This window comes from Ursus arctos, unplaced genomic scaffold, assembly GCF_023065955.2.
Source record: "Ursus arctos isolate Adak ecotype North America unplaced genomic scaffold, UrsArc2.0 scaffold_31, whole genome shotgun sequence".
Lineage (NCBI taxonomy): Eukaryota > Metazoa > Chordata > Mammalia > Carnivora > Ursidae > Ursus > Ursus arctos.
Genome location: NW_026622997.1, coordinates 23,144,066 through 23,162,391, shown reverse-complemented (window position 1 = coordinate 23,162,391; position 18,326 = coordinate 23,144,066). Strand labels below are relative to the sequence as shown.

At 46.7% G+C, this 18,326-nt stretch overlaps 1 protein-coding gene across 1 annotated transcript in view; it reads left to right on the top strand.

Moving 5' to 3' along the window:
* The first annotated feature begins 7,846 nt into the window (after positions 1 to 7,846).
* MBOAT1 (membrane bound O-acyltransferase domain containing 1) overlaps positions 7,847 to 18,326 on the top strand; it is a 108,661-nt gene continuing 98,181 nt past the window's right edge. Inside the window, exon 1 of the mRNA XM_026511569.4 lies at positions 7,847 to 8,287. Coding sequence (XP_026367354.2) covers positions 8,192 to 8,287 — 96 coding nt within the window. The 5' untranslated portion in view covers positions 7,847 to 8,191. The remainder of the gene's footprint in view (positions 8,288 to 18,326) is intronic.

Genomic DNA, 18,326 nt, shown 5'->3' with positions numbered 1-18,326 from the left:
AAGGTTTTAGGTCACAGAGAGGCCGCCATAGCAGATTTGTCCAAATGGTGTTCGTCTGGTTCACAAGACAGTGTGACAGTTGGGAAAAATGTAAAATTTTCATAGCTGGCAGGAGAGTTCATCTCAGGGAGAGAACTGTCTTTATGTAGGAAAATAATAAGCCCTTTTATGGGATAGATTTTAAAGAACTTGGTAAGCCAAGTGATAGTTCAATAGTTTTATATTAAAAATAAAGGAATTTGGATAAGCCATTGCGTATATGGTTAAATGGTATTCCACATGGGTGTCAAGACCACTCAACGGGGAATGACGGTCTCTTCAGTGAATGGTGTTGGGAAAACTGGACATTCACATGCAAAAGAATGAAGTTGGACCCTTATCTTCCACCATATCCAAAATTTAATTCAAAAGAATTGCAGACCCAAACGTAAGACCTAAACTAAAAACTCCTAGAAGGAAACATAGGGGAAAACTTAATGACATTAAACTTGGCAATGGAGGTGTCTGGGTGGCTCAGTCGGTTAAGCATCTGTCTTCAGCTCAGGTCATGATCTCAGGGTCCTGGGACTGAGTCCTGCTTGTGCTCTCGCTCGCTCTGTTGCTCACTCAAATAAATAAATAAATAAATAAATCTTAAAGGAAAAGAAAAACAACTTGACCACGTTTTCTTGGATACCATACCAAAGCATAAACAACAAAGTACAAAGAGGTAAGTGGAATTACATCAAACTTTAACACTTTTGGGCATCAAAGGACACAATCAACAGAGTGAAAAAGCAACCTATGGAATGGGAGAAAATAATTGCAAACCAAATATCTGATAAGGAAGGGATTCATATCCAGATTATTATATAAAGAATGCCTACAACTCCAAAACAAAAAAATCAAACAACCCGACTTAAAAATGGGCAGAGGACCTGAATAGCCATTTCTCTAAAGAAGACATCCAGATAGCCAACAACCGCTGAATACTCAACATCACTCATCGTCAGAGAAAGGCAAATCAAAATCACAATGAGACCTATCACATTATACCCATTAGGAAGGCTACTGTTTAAAAAAAAATACAGAAAATACTAAGCGTTGACAAGGATGTATAGAAATTGGAAGTCTTGGGCACCATTGGGGGAATGTAAAATGGCACAGCGACTATGGAACACAGGATGATGGCTCCTCAAAAAATTAAACATAGAAGTATCAAATGATTCAGTAATTCCGTATCTGAGTATATACACAAAAGAATTGAAAGCAGGGTCTCAAGGAGTATTTGCACACCCATTTTCATAGCTGCACGATTCACATTAGCAAAAAGGCGGAAACAAGTGTCTATCGATGGATGAAAAGCTAAAACGTGGTATATGCATATAATAGAATATTGTTCAGCCTTAAAAAGGAAGGAAATCCTGTCACATGCTATTACATGCATGTACCTTGAGGACATTATGTAGTATGAAATAAGACAGTTACCACAAGACACACACAGTATGATTGCACTTATATGGGATATCTAAAGTAGTTACATTCACAGAAACAGAAAGTAGAATGGTGGTTACCAGGGACTAGAGGAAGGGGAAAAAGGGAGTGATTATTTCAAGGGTATAGACAGCCCTGTGCTCAAATCCCTGCAGTGGCTCCCCATTGAAATCAAAGGAACAGTAGAAATTGTTATAATGGTCTCCAAGGTCCCCATAGCCTGCTGCCCAACACCTTGCTGGCCCATCTGCTTTCTCTCTCCCCTCGCTTACTCTGTTCCAGCCTTCCTGGCCAGACTGATGTTTCTCCATCCTGCCAGGCCCATTCCTGTCTTAGAGTCTTTGCTCTAACAATTCCTCCTTCTGGAATGTTCTGTGCCCAGAAATCCTTGGCTTCCTTCAAGTCTTCGTTCAAATGTGACTTTCTCAATGCAGCCTACTCTGACCACTCTATTGAGCACTCTAACGTACATACATTGTTTACCTTGCCATACTTTTCTTTTATTCTATGTACTCCTCATCTTCTGGCATACTAATATTATCTTTTGATATTTTTTATGTCTTCGCCTGTAAGCTCCATTGGGGGAATGATTTTTGTCTGTTTGTAGCTGATGTGTATTCCAAGTTCCAAGCACCGAGAATAGTGCTTTATAAATAAAGTCTCCTTAATGAATATTTGCTGAGTGTTGAATCAATCTTCACAAGTGAAAGCACTGTTTCCCCAAGTGAATCTGGGGAATGCTAATTCTGAAGGATACATCACATATACAAAAAAAGTCCTGTGGTCAACTAAGCTTGATGTCCATTTCTCGGAGATTGACGATTGACATGAGTAATATTTTTGGGAAAAACCTAAGCTTGTTTCACAGGACACTCTGTGAGAATTGACCAATAAGGATCGAAAAATGTTCAGAAATACATAGAATTTGCAGAAATGGCACATCAGAAATACAGGAAAAGATCCAAGGGAATAGGGCCAAATACCTGCTTCAGTCCTATAAATAAAGGACTTCACTGTCCACTCAGCATTTAGGGCTTGCCAGCCTAATGTGCTGACCAAAGGCTGCGCAGGCTCTGAACAACATGACAAGTCATGAGGATAAACTATTGGAAAAGAGAGTCATGAGTCCCGTTGGCTGCATTGATTGCTAGGGAGTCATCTACCCGTTCAGTCCAAAATATGGTTGTGCAAAACAATTAAAAAAATATGGTGGTGCTTGGCACTATCACTGGATCAGGTGCAGAACAGAAAGTGAAGAGGAGGGTGAAAAATAGAATAGTTGAGAGAGATTCCAAGTGGTCTCCTAGATGAATACAAGGACTGGGCTAAAGAGTTAATACTGTGGAGTTCTCCGAAGCCTATGATGAAGGTGGCCTCAGCAGCCACACCCACAGTGAGGCTGCCTTGGGGGGATAGAGAGAGTGGGGGCTGAGGGTGGCAGCATGCCCAAGGCTCCAAGGCCATCAGGCAAGGCCCTACCTTGCTCTCTCTCTCAATCTCTCTCTCTCTTTTTTTTTTAAACTGCGGCCAACCAGAGAATCCTGACAGCATAAGCAGATAGGTTTCTGCCTATCTCTGTATTCTCAAGTATTATCTTCGATCACACTTTATTATTCATAGAACACTTCTTTGGCAAGTGTAAGTATTTGGAACACAGCCAAAGAAGCAGGAAGTAAGAGGGGGGAGAAAAGCTTCTGAATATCCAAGATAGACAGTATGAAGTTTACTTAAGATTGAAATACTTCACTTCTTTAAGAACTCCTTAGGCACTGAGCCAAAGCCTAGTGAAGGCAATCTATGGAGTTGCCCAGATCATAGGAGAACCAAAATGGCGGGCAAGGCAGCGACAACTGAAATATGAGAGCAGAAGAGGAGACTGAAAAACTAGAACAGACACAGAAATTGAGAAAGTTTACCTCTTCCGGCATAATTTTAGGGCAAGGACAAACTCTTGACGCCTCAGTGGGCTCCAAGACGTTGCTGTATTGCAGCATAAGTCACCATAATGCCCTGACTCACCAATAAAAATTCAGTTGTGATCACTAACTCCATTTAAGTATGCGGGGATGCATTTTGGGAAGCTCTCATTCCCAAAAGTTAAAAATAAAATGTCAGCTCGTAAAGGGGAAGCTTCAGCTAAGCAGAGTTAATTAATTTGTTAATTAATCTGTTCCTCTTCTAAGTTCTAGGCTCCAGTCCTGACGTTCAGAAGTTGGATAAAATATAAAATCATAGTTATAAATATCGTTCTGAGTATTTTTAGTTAATGGCGTTTTGTTAGCAGGCTTTATTTCTGCATTCCATTATCAGTGATTAATTTCTGCTTTGTATTTCTCATGACTGATTTCTTTCAGAGGTTGGGATATTATTTTGGTGTCTTTTGTCTTTAGACATAAAAGCATTTCTTGGTGCACACATAGGTTAGCACAACGAAATGATACGTGTCGATTTATCCCGAATGACTAACTGGTATACTATCCTTAGGGAAAAATGCTAATACTCAACAGTAATAGCTAAATTTGGCAGGTGCTCAGCTATTTTAATTTCTTCGTTTTCTGAACATGTACACATATACAAACAATGCTTAACTGTGATCTCAAGCCTGGAAAATATGCTAGGCAGGTAGGTGGCAAAATACCTTCCAAGCACGGACAGGCTGAGCTAAAATGTGAAGAAAATGGAGCACTGATTGCAAAATCTGAATTCCCTAAGGTTTTGTGGATGATGCTGAAAGAATCTGCTCTCAAAGCAAGAGCGATACTCATCACGGGTCAGTTTAGACCATTCTGGAGATTAGCTCTCAAACGTTAAGTGTGGAGTGTCATGTCCTATGCAGGCAACAATTTCTGCTATTTTCCTGAAGGTGGACTCCTTGTATAATAAAAAGATTTCTGTGTAATAAAAACAACAATGGAATAACCAGGTTTGAATCCTCCTTTCACTGTTCATTAGCTCTATAACTACCTGCAAATTACCAGAAATTAGTATTATGGATAAAAATGGAGAGGATGATGGTGACATAATAATAAAAATGATGATATTGCCTGGCCTTCCAACTTCATCAACTTTTGGGAGGATGATACAAATGAATATGCTTTGTGAGTATTATGTAGTATTACTAAGACGGCAATCTTATTTTTCCATGGGTTAAATCACTGTAGATGGTGTTTGGTCGGTGATTATCTTCAGTTGAATCTCTTCTGAATGGATTACTAGAATTTTATCTTCTCAAGGGGTAGGTTATACTTTTGTAAACTTTGGAGACTGTTTTAACTCAGTTTTGTTGGCGTATCTTTGGCTGGTTCTGGGCGCGCATGTGACTGGTTTTGAATTTTTATCAGTCCCTAGTATCACTCTGCCTTCCTGAAATATGCCAGAATTTTTTCCATTTCTTTTTGTCTGGCTTTTAATTTTAAACCAGCCGTCAGGATGAGCACTGGATCTTCTGGAGGAGTTCACAGTTCTGTAAGGGAGATTAAATGACCGATCTTGGTATCAAGACTTGTTCTACTGCAGACAGAAAACAGGCAAGACAGGGGCGCCCGGCTGTCCCAGTCGGTTAAGCGTCTGATTCTTGATCTCAGGTCAGGTCTTGATCTCAGGGTGTTGAGTTCAAAGCCTGCATTGGGCTCCATGCTGTGGGTGGAGCCGACTTAAAAAGAAAAAAACCAGGGGCGCCTGGGTGGCACAGCCGTTAAGCATCTGCCTTCGGCTCAGGGCATGATCCCGGCATTGTGGGATCGAGCCCCACATCAGTCTCCTCCGCTATGAGCCTGCTTCTTCCTCTCCCACTCCCCCTGCTTGTGTTCCCTCTCTCGCTGGCTGTCTCTATCTCTGTTAAATAAATAAATAAAATCTTAAAAAAAAAAAAAAAAGAAAAAAACCAAAAAAGCAGGCGATACCCCTGCCACCTCATTTTTGAACGGTAAATGTAATTCCCGTCCACAGGGATGACAGGCCCATGTCACATGTGTGGGTGGGCCTCCTGATAGAGAAATGCTTGGTTTTAGAGGAAGCAATGCATTGTAATGACTGAGTACCCAGGCTCTGGAATCAAGCCATGTTTTTGCTTCACCTCCCTAAACCAACCATGATACTTAACTTTGTAAACTCAGTTTTCTCATCGGTAAAATAGAGATTATAGTAACATGGGCTATTGAAACAACTTTTGTGAAGTTATAGCTAATATATAATAATCATTATGATGAATCTACAGTTGACAACACATGGGAACAGAGATAAATGGGAGGAAAAGAGAGCAACGTGTCCACGGCGGAGCTCTTCAATGTCTTAGAATCATAGCCTCTCCTTCAGAAGCCTGTTGAATTAATCTATAGTAGAACTGTTCCATTCGCTTGTACCATCTGACAGTTCTTCTAGCATTAATTGTATTATAGTATCAATAGAACAGAACAAGTAAGGTTTAAGTTCTGTAACGTTTTGTTTTCAGGATCTGAGCATAGTTACTGCATTTTTAAGGGAAATTTTAAAACTAGATTAGAACTGGTTTTGTTGAGCAGAAGAACGTCTGTAGAGGGCTACTCTTCTCTTCACATCTATGTCAATGTGAAGACCGTTTTTGGGAGTCAGAAGAACATAGATTTGTTTGTAGGAGATTATGAGTGGTCTGAGTACTTCCTCATAAATATTACCCAAACTGGTCTACTTTTGCTTTCTGGGAGTTCACATCAAAGTGTTGGTATTTTTTTAAAGATTTATTTATTTATTTGAGAGAGAGATTGAGAGCACGTGCATCTAAGCGTGGAGGGGAGGGGCAGAGGGAGAGGGAGAGAAAGTCCCAAGCAGACTCAGCGCTGAGTGCAGAGCAGGATGTACGTGAGGCTCCATCTCACCACCTTGAGGTCATGACCTTGAGGTCAGGATCTGAACCGAAACCAAGAGTCCCATGCTTAACCCACTGCGCCACCTAGGCCTCGGGGTTTTTTTTTTAACAGTGCTTTCAAGCCCCTTCTGCCCTGAGACACCTCACTTCAGCTGTCATCCTGCTCAGGGTAAGAGGAAGGCTGCTTCCGTTCTGGGCAGTTTCCAGAACTGTGTGATATCTAATGAGCCTGTCTAGCCTCGCTGATCGGCAATCATGCCTGTGTAAGTGTGAATGTGGGTGTGATGAGAGTAGAGCAGAGATTGTCATCTGCTGTTGGTGGCCTCCTATAACATCTCCTTGGGGACAGGGAGTGGGGGTAGGGACATTTATTTATTTTTATTTTTATTTTTGGCCCCTCGGTGGGGGAACGTAGGCTGAGAAACTCAGGCCTGGCAAGCTTGCAGGTGATGAGTTCCTCCAGAAGCAAGACTGAGGGCCGAGCTGTGGAAGGGAAGTTGCTAACCAGTGCCTGGCAGGCCTGCAGGTGGCTCTGAAGCTGGAGGCCACGTGGATAATCATACAAAGTCGTCCTGAACGTCACTGCCCCCCTGTCTGGAGTCGGCTTGGCTCAGTAACAGCTCCCAGGTAAACTGTGCTGATGCAAAAGCTTGGGCCTCATTTCTGCTGGAATCCTGGGGGTTCACATCAGCTCCCTTTCCCCTGGTTTTGTACCCAGCAGCTCAGCGCCCTGCCTTCCTGAAAGCTTGCTTCATCAGCGGGCACACAGCAATTCCTGGGAAGAATCTTCAAGACTTTCATGTTTCTGGAAACCCATTAATCAACTGGAACAGTTTTCCCAAGTGCCAGTGATAACTTTGTCTCCATCTGGGGACAGAGAGGAAGTGTCTCCCTTTTGAGAACCTGTGCACGAAGAACATGTATCAGAATGCACCCAATATAATAGAAGCACCGTTTCTTACAGAAGTAAAATAATTCTCAATCCAAAGGGATGGGAGGGAATGATCAGAGGCTAGCAGTCCTCTGCATTTGCTGGTGTGACACAGATCAGGGTGGAGGAAACTATGTCTTGCTCAGAAGAACGTGAAGAGAGGGAGTCTGGGTGCCAGGGCGCTGGCTAGCAGCCCGGGGGGGAGGGGGCGGGGTGGCTCCTTGGGCTTCCAGCCTCTGGCAGGTTAACCCTCTGCAGCAAGGACTGCGAGGGAGAAGCCTCGAAAGGAAAGCGCAGGGAATGCTAGCGGGCGTGAGGACAGGGAAGGGGGGAGCCGAGACTGCAGCGAGACCAAAACAGGGTGCGGCCCCGGGGGGAGGGGCTTCCCTGGGGAAAGGCGCCCGCCTGGGTGGCCCGGGTGGAGGTGGCTTCGTGGGGCGGGGAGGGGAGGGAGGGAAGGCCGGCGAGCTCGGGAGGAAGAGGACGGGCGCCTCCCGCCCCCGGGGCTGCCCGCCAGCAGCCGCACGACGAGGCGACGGCGCCCACTGGCGTCGCTTTCCCTCTCCCGGTCGGCCGGGGTTCAGGCCGGGCTGGGCGGGCCGGGTGGCGCTCGGGGCCGGGCTCCGCTTCCCCACTTTTCCTCCCTCCCTCCCTCCTCCCGGGGCCGTCCCGGGCGGCCGAGCCAATGAGCGCCGGGAGGAGGGCAGCGGGAAGCGGAGCGCGCCGGGCCGCGGCCCTCCTACCGCGCCCGGGGCCGCCGCGCCAACGCCAAGTTTGCGCCCCTGGAGTTTGCGCGCGTCGCGGCCCCCGGCCTGGTCGCTCGGTCCCCGCGAGGGAGGCGGCCGCGCGTGCCTGGGGCAGCCGCCTGTGAGCACCCGGGCTGGAGGACGGCGAGCGGGCTGACGCGGGCTGGGGCCGGGGCAGCCGCCTCCCGAAGATGCAGGATGGCAGCAGAGCCGCCGTCCAGCCTCTCCTACCGCACCACGGGCTCCACCTGCCTGCACCCGCTCAGCGAGTTCCTGGGCATCCCGCTGGACCAGGTAACCGCGGGCGGCCTGGCCGGGGCTGGGGCGTGGGCGCAGGGACCCTCCTCCCGAGCCACTGCGGGCGTGCGGGCTGGGGGAACATCTTAGCCACAACGCCCCCCCCCCCCCGCCCAGCAGATTTTATAGCTACATACACTCGACAGGTGGGCTTTTTTTCTGACTTGATGTTTTTGTCCTGTAAGTGTGAAAAAAAAATTGGTATATCCTGCAAGACAGGTTCAAATGAACTTTGTCTTTTTGAGGTTTTGGGTTGCCTCGTTTCCTGTAACCAAGTTCTAAAGTATTCTGATAAATGAATCGAGTGTTTTTTCCATCAGTGTCGTCGAGTCTTTATTATTTTTAATTTAGATATCTCTACTTAAAAGATAAGCTTGATTAGTCTGTAGGCTGTAGCCTATAGCTTTGGAACAGAGACCTGGGTTTTAGACTTTGGCGGTGAAACTTGTTAAATCAGGGGTGACAGTTATTTTGTACCATGTGCGATGTGCATCGGAAAGGGAGGAGTTAACACAAGGACACTGTGGTTTTCCGAGGGGCTTTGCTTTATTCAGTGGACTTATCCTTGAGGTCCCAGACTCCTGAGTGAGTTCGGTTTGTGGGAGAAGAGAGGCACATGGAAGTTAGTTGGACTGTTCAGGAATTGTCTGCTACTATTAAAAAAAAATGCAGTAATTCCTGGTAAGAAATCTGCCTAAGGGTTGAGGCTGTCTTACTCATTTTCGTCTCTTTAGGTGCTGCAGGCTAGATCTGCTATGTATTTCATAGTCAATAAATACATGCGGATTTTAATGGAATGGGGAGTGCCAGAGGCTGGCTCATTGCATTCTCGTTACTAGTGATCTTTTTTTTCTTTCTTTTCTTTTTTCTTTTTTTTTTTTTTTTCCCAAACGGGAGTATACCCGCAGCCCTCTCCACTCACATTTCTTCTGCAAGGAGGAAGTGAGAGCTGGCTATTTGCCTTATTCAGATATTGTTTGTTGAACCACCCTTCTACCTGGCTCCCTCCAAGGATCTGATGCAGAACTCCACCTTGCCCGGCCAGTTGCCTGCTCCTCAGCTGCAAAATCCAGAAAGTTAACAAATCGGGAGAGGTATCAGATGCCCCCTGCTGCTTCTGCACATTACTCTTCAATTTGTAGTGAGAATGGGAGAGACCCAGGGACCTGGGTAAAGGCAGAGAAATACTAGCAAATCCTTTTGCTCTGAAACTACCTGAAACTCCCAGCTGAATTTCCTTAAGGGGAGTGTGTTTAGTAATACCCCTTCAGGCCCAGCCCCACCCCCATCAGAATTTATTTTAATTACATTTTCTGTTTTTTTTTTTAAGATTTTATTTATTTATTCGACAGAGATAGAGACAGCCAGCGAGAGAGGGAACACAAGCAGGGGGAGTGGGAGAGGAAGAAGCAGGCTCATAGCGGAGGAGCCTGATGTGGGGCTCGATCCCATAACACCGGGATCACGCCCTGAGCTGAAGGCAGATGCTTAACCGCTGTGCCACCCAGGCGCCCCCTACATTTTCTGTTTTAAGTTATTAGGCATTGCTAGAGAGAGAGGAATCCAGGGAGGCATTTTGTATGGAAAGGGATAGTTAGGGGACCCTGACCAGTTACAACCGGGAGGTGCTAGTATGATGTTATTAAGTGCTTTTTGACTGTATCCACCCCCAGCCCTAATCTCCTGGATTTCTGTTTTTAATTAAAAAAAAAAAAAAAAGAATAGAAGAGCCTTAAGGATGTTTAAGGCTGGGAGAAAGGGATTTCTGGGATAAACTGCAGGAGAAATGTGGATGAAGGAGCCCTTGTGATCTCTTAGACCTTCCGATGGCTCTAGCACTCTCTGGAAGGCTCACATCTGAGTGACTCTTGAGAAGCACGTATAGGGCAATGCCCCAGCCGCTCTCATTTAAGGCCCGGTTTGGGGAAAATCCCAAACCATAAATAATGTGGTTTGAGGCTAAACTGTGGCTTGGGAATTTGGAAGCTTGATGTGTTTTTCTCCCTCACACTTTCAAGGCCTTTTTAAGGTCTTAGATGTCAGACTGGACCCGCTCTGCCAGCAAACTTCTTTTGTGACCGCCGGCTGGTATTCAACCTCTAAGAGCCCCAGTGTCCTCATGGGTAAAATCAGAGCCACATTTTGGAGTTGAGAAATTTTATGTAGATATAAAATGCTCTACATCCGAAAGGTCCTTCATTCAGACAGGGTCCCAGCGGGAAACAGAATTTAACTCAACGGGTTGTAATGAAGGAATTTTAATGAACTACCTAGAGGGATGTGGGCAGCATTCAGGGGATGGTGTTCAGGTGGCCGCGGAAGGGGAAAGGGGAAGATGTCCTGTGACCATTGCCCAGAGAGAGTTGGATCCAGCGCCTGCTGGGATGCCGGTGGGAAGCAGAAAGAGAACCTCAGCCCTTCTCTCCACCCCACATCCCTTCTGTCTCAAAGTGGTCAGACCCTGCCCATGGGTGGCTGGCCTGGGGTGCCCCAGGGTGGGGGTGCGGTCTGCAGGGTCTCCACCCCCGGCATAGAACTTGGAAGAGAAAGGTAGAGCCATATCTGGAGGGCAGGCCAAGGACAACAGCACAGTCCTTAATAAATGTTTGCTTCTGTCCCATTTAGGAGTGACTAGTTACTGGCCTACAATATGCTGAAAATGATAAACTGTATTTCTGGTTACTCAGCTAGCTCTTTGTATGCCCCTGGAAGACGTTGTGTCTTTTTCCCCATCTTCACATTTCATGCTTATATTAATAATTTCTGAATTGAAGGCCCTTCCGAGAATGTCTTTGGCTTCTGGGTGTTTCCATGTGGAGTAGCTTATTATTTGCAAAAACTGAAACCGTTGAGCATCCTACTATGTGAGTGAAGGACTCTTTTCTTATTTTTCATTTGCTCCTTTCGTTTGTCTGTTCTGTGAACTCCTGGGGGAAGCTTGTGTGGGATCGTGTGGAAAAGTCTATGGTTTTCATTTCCAAGGACTTTACTAGGCTGACATCCTCCTAAAGACGTTAAATGTAAAATCATCTTCTTTAATTAGAAACTGAGCAGAACACAGAATTCAGATGCCGAGGGCAGGACATGAATTATGGCGTAGGAACCTCCCCACGTGCTTCACAGATGAGTTTGTTGGAAGTGGCATGTCTAAAACAGCCCATCTCTGCCTGTCTAGCAAGTATGGTGCTCGGCAACTAGTAAGATTATTCAGCTAGAAAGCTTCACTTACCCAGGATAAATTCGGCAAGAGCATTTCCTTTCCCATTTAGAGTGAATCAGGGAGCAAAGGATAAGGGTTTTGCCTTATTTTTTAAGTCATCTGCTCATGCCCTCTCGACTTGGTTTTGGTTGTGGAGTGTGTCATGATCTGCCTTTAAACTAACCATAGCTTTCAAAGTTTGCAAGACGGGTTTAGCCCCCGTGATGGATGGAGGGTGTTGACGTTATTCATTCGCGTGGTGTGTGATCATATCCTAGGAGTTGTGAAAGCTGAGAAAGAAAGTTTGCTGGCTTTAAGGAATTTACAATTGAAAAGGGGGGGAGTGGCGAGGAGCTCTGGGTGCCAAGGCTGTTTTTACCCACCATCACCCCAAACTTTTGCGTGTTTCCATGAAGTATCAATTCGTTGTTGAATTAGGATTCCTTGTCTGGGTTTCATCCCCCCACCCCCCCAATCAGATAAAGGGGAAAGGGAAAAATAGCCCAGGACAGAAGAACTCAGGAAATGGTCTTGAGATGAAAGCAGCAAAGGTTTAGGACAATGAACGTAAGCTTGCGTTATAGTTTAAAAGGCTGGGGGAACAAAGACCTGCTCTAAAGACCTGGCATTCTTGACCAGTGGTGAGACCAGTAGTGAGTTTCCATTATTCCGCTGGGGCCTCTGACCACAAAGTTTCTTTCCTTGCCTGGAGCTTTTCGTCACTGGTTGGTTCCCTTGTCCATTCTTGGAAAGCCCAACCTTCACATCTCTTCTTACCTCAATCTTGCCCTTGGTGCAAAGCTCAGCTCACATTCCACACTCATTATTCAGTCAATTAAATATTTATCTAATGCTCTCAGTGCCCGGTCCCTGGCCAGGCAGTAGAAATACAAGGATGAAAAAAATCCAGGTCCCTGTCCGGGAAGAGTTTCTGTACCAGTAGAGGAGACAAAGGACCCGTGTAAGTCACAAGTGCTGTATACTCACCAGCTCGTGCAGATGCTAACAGAGGTTTGTAGATGGCACCCTGGTGGAACCGAGAAAAGAAAGGCACAGGACATGCGGGATTCCTGTAGAATTTACTATTTACCTTTGACACGCTTTACATTTGACACTTAGGAAGCATTCTCTCCTATTTTGAATTAGCTTGCTGTGTTTATATGCTGAATTTCCAACTAATTTAAAGCCTCCTCGAGGTAGAGATTGTATTCCTCCTTGTGTTCCAAGGAAATAGTGGGTACTCAACAAATATGTATTATTAGTAACAAATGCGCCAATGATAATGATATGCATTATCAAACGTCAGCATACAGAAGCTTGTTTTTAAAGCCGACAGCGGATCGGCCTTTGTAGGGGGAAGGGTCCTTTGCCTAACCCACCCCCTCCATTGATGCTGCCTCCAGGCTGTTCCCTTGGGTTTCTGACTTGAACAGTCTGCTCTGCCCCTTGGGGCTTTCCAGTTCATCCCAGCTCAGGTTGGGTGCGGGCTCAGCCCGGCAGAAAGCTACTTTAGTTTTCTTTTTTGGCCTCAGTAGTTCCTGCAAAGTCAGGTCTGCTCTCCCCTTAATACCTCTTCATTGCCTGATATTGAAAATGATTGGCTAGCAGGAGAAAAATACGTTGGTGGGACTGCAAACACATAGTGAGCTGTGTTCCCCCAGAATTCCTTTGGGTGCTTTGGGCTGTGATGATTCGAACGGGAATACAGTGGGGCTCATCCTCAAAAATCTCGCTGGGTGAGGCAGGGACAGATGCGTCAACTGGTGTAACTCACGTGCTGTACCTGGACCAGCATCAGCCTGGACACTGGTTAAAAATGTGCATTCTCTGCCTAGTGCCCCCATCTGCTGCTCTGGGGGCAGGCACTGCCCTGGGTGGTTTAGTGAGCCGCCCCACAGTCTGAGAACCAGTGCTGCACTCAGCTCACTGGGATACAAATTAATCGAGCATAGTGGAGGCAGAATGGAGGGAAAGATCTACTCTGCTTTGTTGTGGGGAGGGGATGAGGTGTGGTTGTCAGGGAGAATCTCACAGGTGAGGAAGGCACAAGTCGGGTCTTGCAGGGTGGAGAGTTTATCAGGCACAGTGGGCAGAAAGAACAGCACATACAGAGGTGTGGACCAGTGAAACTGTGCTTTGTTCTAGGACCTGAGAGCCCACTGAAGTGGGTGGTGGGCTGCTGGGTGCGGACTGAGGGATCTGGGTTGGGGAAGGGGGGGATCACGCCACCAGGAAGCTGAAGGACTCTGGTGAGGTGTTTGCACTTCATCCTGCAGACCAAGGGTCTGTAACCCTTTTCTGTAAAGGGCCAGACAGTAGATATTTTGGCTTCACAGGCCCTGCAGCCTGTTAACAACTACTCAACTCTGTCATTGCATGAAAGCAGCCATAGGTAATAAGTAAATAATTGGCCATGGCTGTATTCTCACGAAACTTCATTAATGGACACTTCTGAAATTTGAGTTTCATATTTTTTTTTTTTTTACGGCTCTAGAAAATTATATGTCCTTTTTTTTTTTTTTTTTTTTTAAAGATTTTACCCACCCATTTGACACAGAGAGAGAGCACGCACACAAGCAGGGGGAGCGTCAGGGAGAGGGACAAACAGACTCTCTGCTGAGCAGGGAATCCTACCATGGGGCTTGATCCCAGGACCCTGGGATCATGACCTGAGCCGAAGGCAGACACTTAACTGACTGAGCCACCCAGGCATCCATGTATGTCTTTAAAAAAATTTTTTTTACTTAAATTCAAATTAGTTGGCATATACTGTATTATTAGTTTCAGGGATAGAATTTAATGATCCGTCAATTACCTATAACAGTCAGTGCTCATTACATCAGAGTTTCATCTGATTTTTAATGCATCAGGAAATTTTCTTCTCGATCATTTTCAACCCTTAAAAAATAAAAAACACTTTTTTTTTTTTTTTTAAGCAGGCAGTCCACACAAAAACAGGCGGTGGGCAGGATTTGGCCCGAGGACTGGAGTTTGCAGACCCTTTCTAGAGACTCATTGTCCTTAGATTTTGGTGCATGTTTCTGGGATCTGGCCCAGACTGGGGAATGCAAATGTCAGGGTGGAGGGGCTCCCCAGGTGATTCTCAGGCCAACTGAAGTTTAGGGCCACCGCTACCATCAAAGGGAGGGCCCCAAAGGGCTTAAGTCCTGCAAAGATTTTCACTTTGTGACATTTTGTGAAGTGGTGTGGGACTCCTGGCCGAAGGCTGCAGGGAAGGAGGCGGGGCGGGGTCCGAGGGTGAGTGAAGGTGTGGGGCCGTCTTTTTGGGGCAGCGGAGAAAGAGGCGCCCCAGGTCAATTTAATGCGCTGCTGAGTGTAACCAACCCACTGAAAATCACACGTTTTTAGAGGCACGAGTTTGTGCCAACATGTGATTTTTCTCTTTCCTCAGCTCCTCCCAGGAGCAAAAGTAAAACCGTTGGACGTTTGCAGAGAAGGTTGCTGGAAAGTTAAGAAGGAAAGGTGTTGAAAGATGCTGACAAGTACTTGGAAGGGATGGGATGAGAAGGGAAACAGCCCCTTCTCATTGGAGTTTGGAGGGACGCTGAGGGGCAGGTGGAGAGGAAGGGAGGCAGCTGGGGGCTGGTGGAGTGGAAGATTCTAGGGAAGCTTTTCTGGGCAATGACGAAAGTCTGGGTGTGGACGTGGGAGGAGGGCTGACAGTGGGGCTCAGCCAGCCCTGGGAACCGGGGGATTTGGCAGACTTCCTCCCAAAGATCGAAGCAGGTGAACTGGGGGATGTGAGCTGGAGGAAAAGGCCGAGCGGTAGCGAAGCGCTTGAGGTTGGTAGATTCTGAGAGTGTGAGGCCAGGCTGGAGAGGGCAGTGCCTGCTCTCAGGTGCTCGAACACCTGCCCTGCTTGCACCACCAAGGCTAGGAGGGAAGGAAGAGAGCTGGGAAGGCACTGAGGGTTTTGGGTAGAGCAGAGGGAGGGCTTTGCGGAGGTCAGCAGAGGGAGGGAGGTCTGCGGTGGGATGATGAGTCATGGAGGAGGAGGAAGTCAGGAGTGGCAAGTGGTTGCAAGTTGACAAGGGGAGCTTGGTGGCTGGGCACTAGGGTTGGGATGAATGGCAGGCTTCTTTCTGGGCAGGTCGGGCTGGCCCCTCAGGGATCCTGGACCGATCCTGAACACTGCGGTCTTTCCTGGGTCTGTGCATGAATGTGGTAGAAAGTTCCGTGGTGGTTCAGAGGAGGTAGAGGGCATCTTGCAGACACGGTCTGAGAATATCAAGCGATAAGATGTGTTGAGGGCAAGACTCTTGAGGAAGAAACTCCAAATTCCATAGAATCGAGAGGACAGGGCTGGTGGAGTTGGGGACTGTCCCTCAGTCCGGCCCTGCAGGAGAATGAGCAGTCTCCATTCGAGGGGACTCTGGGGGAGTCCGGGAGTTGGGTGGCCCCACTGGAAAGTGCTGACCGCTGTCTCAATCTGGTGGCTTAACTTGACAATAATTGAAGGGAGAACGGGGAGAGTGCAGGAGTGACCATAAACTTCCCGGCATTTTAAGCAGAAGCCTAGTGCGGCCCAGGGCTTTAGGCTTCCTGTTGTGGAACAAGAGGTGGTTCTTCACAACCTGGCCTCAGTTTACCTGTCTGGCTTAATGACACCAGCAACTCTGTATATTGAATGCTTGTGCTATCAGCCATCCAGTCGGCTGCTCTGCGCACATTATCTCATTTAACTGGTATGACCACACTGAAAGCTATGCCAAACGTTTCCACTGAAGCAGTGGGCCTAGGCAGAGGTGGGATTTGAACCCAGGGCTGTCTGACGGCTGTGCTCCTAGGCACTGCACTGCAGGCCACCCACCACTTACTGCCCCGTGCACCGTGCTGTCACCGCAGGGGACTGTTGATGTCTTGCACCTCAGTGCAGTGCGCCTTTCGCACCTGCCGGCTTCCTGCCCGCACCCTTCCCTCTCTCCGAGCCTCGTCCTTCCCGGTTCTCATTTCCTAGCTCACCTCCTCCTGCTCTCTGTCACCCTGGCCTTGCTGTCTCCCTGTGCTCCCGGGCCAGATGGGTCCCTTCTTTTTTTTCCTGTCTCCCCACAGCACTCTGCATACCACATCACGGGTCTTACCTTATGTCTTTGATATGTATTGGTCTTTCTGCCCTGCCTGGCTTGGGAGGCTTCTTTCAATAGGTCCTTAGTAAGCACCATATGCCAAATACTGGGTGAGAGTGGGGATACAGAGATTAGTGAGGGTCTGTGCCCGGGGTCTAGCCAGGCGTGGGGTAGTGGGGACTCCTGGGAGCCGCTGCCTTAGGAGGAGAAGGGGAATGTGCTGGGCTGGGGCCAGGTGGGACGGGCAGAATATTCCAGGAAGAGGACGCTGTTTGAGCAAAGGTACTGACTGGGACTTGACTGGAGAAAAGGTGCACATTCTTTGTGGGCGGTGACTGAAGATGAATCTTCGTCGTCTCGGTGTGCTTAGTACAGTGCAGGAATTTAATAAACGTTTATCGAAGTGGAATTTTATTTACATTCTTGCATTGGAATGAAGGAGTAAATTAAGTTAGACTTGGGAGCCAGTTCATTTTACCAACTGGTTAGGTCTGTATCTTGTTATTTGGAACCTGCATTTCGGTTGATAGGCCTGTCTCTGATGGAGAAGTTAATGGAAGGCCCGGTTGCGGATAGTTGGAGGTCATGCCTGGCTTGTTGAAACGTAAAATTCTCCATTTTCATTTTCATCACGTGGAGTCTCTTGATGTATGCATTGCTTGGAGTTATAAATGCAGATAGTAATGTCAGTTCGGGGCCAGTGTTCTCAGATTTGTGTGAACAACCCGGGGAAGTCTCCTATAGCAGCCCATGGTCAAGTCCCATGTGTCAAAGGTGCCACATACCCAAGAACGTCTAGGAGTCTTGCAGCACGGCCTCTGAATTACATTTGTCAAGAAAGATTTCTGAAAAAGATTCTGTCTCAGGAGATATAATCTGGAAATATGTTTTGTAGCAGCAACTTGTAAAAGGAATTCAGAATGTGTAACTTAATAACAGTACTTGGTGATGTGCTTTCCAGAAGCTTTCTATTTTAAGTAAGTCAACCCTTTCAGTAAACAAGATAAAGGGGAAACTTGCTGCAGTCTTATTAATGGCAATTTCTTGCAGTTTCGCCAAGGATCAGTGTAATCAGTGGGGAAAGTAACTTCATGTAGTTTATACTGGTTAAAAATGTGCTTTATCGAAAGACCACCATCCCTTTGGGCTTACGAAATGTGACCACCTACCAACAGGATGGACTCATGGACCCGTCTGTAATGCGTTTTGTAGTTATCCAGAAGATGTGCCCTTGGTGAATCAGGTGTCGACCCCCATGTAATAGTGGGACAACTTCTACGGTTCTGAGTGGTTAATCTTTTATGTGTTAGTAATATCAATCTGATTAGAAGCAGGGTTTGGAAAGTCCGTAGCAGCATTAAAGCAATTTTAAATGTTGAATGCAGATTTCTGCGCTGATAGTGTTGGGGATTTCCCAACCTTCTTATTACAAATATTCCATTCTCAGGTGTATTTACCAAACAACAACTCAGAGCTCAGGTTCTAGTCTCATTTGCAAAAGAGCGAAGGAGGGGGGTGCGCTTGAACAGTTTTTGTTCCGGTGGTTCTAACTTCTTACTTCAAACAAGGAATGAAAATGAAAAAGACAGTGGTTTGTCTCCCCCCAGCACCCCCAGTGAGCAGAGGTAGTCAGCAGGAGGTTGCTAAGGCCTGGAGGAAGTTGCTAAATTCAAAAGTCATTTTGTGAAATTCCATGAAGTGGTTTAACTGTGAATGTCACTAAGTTAAAGCCTATTCTTTTTTTCCCCCT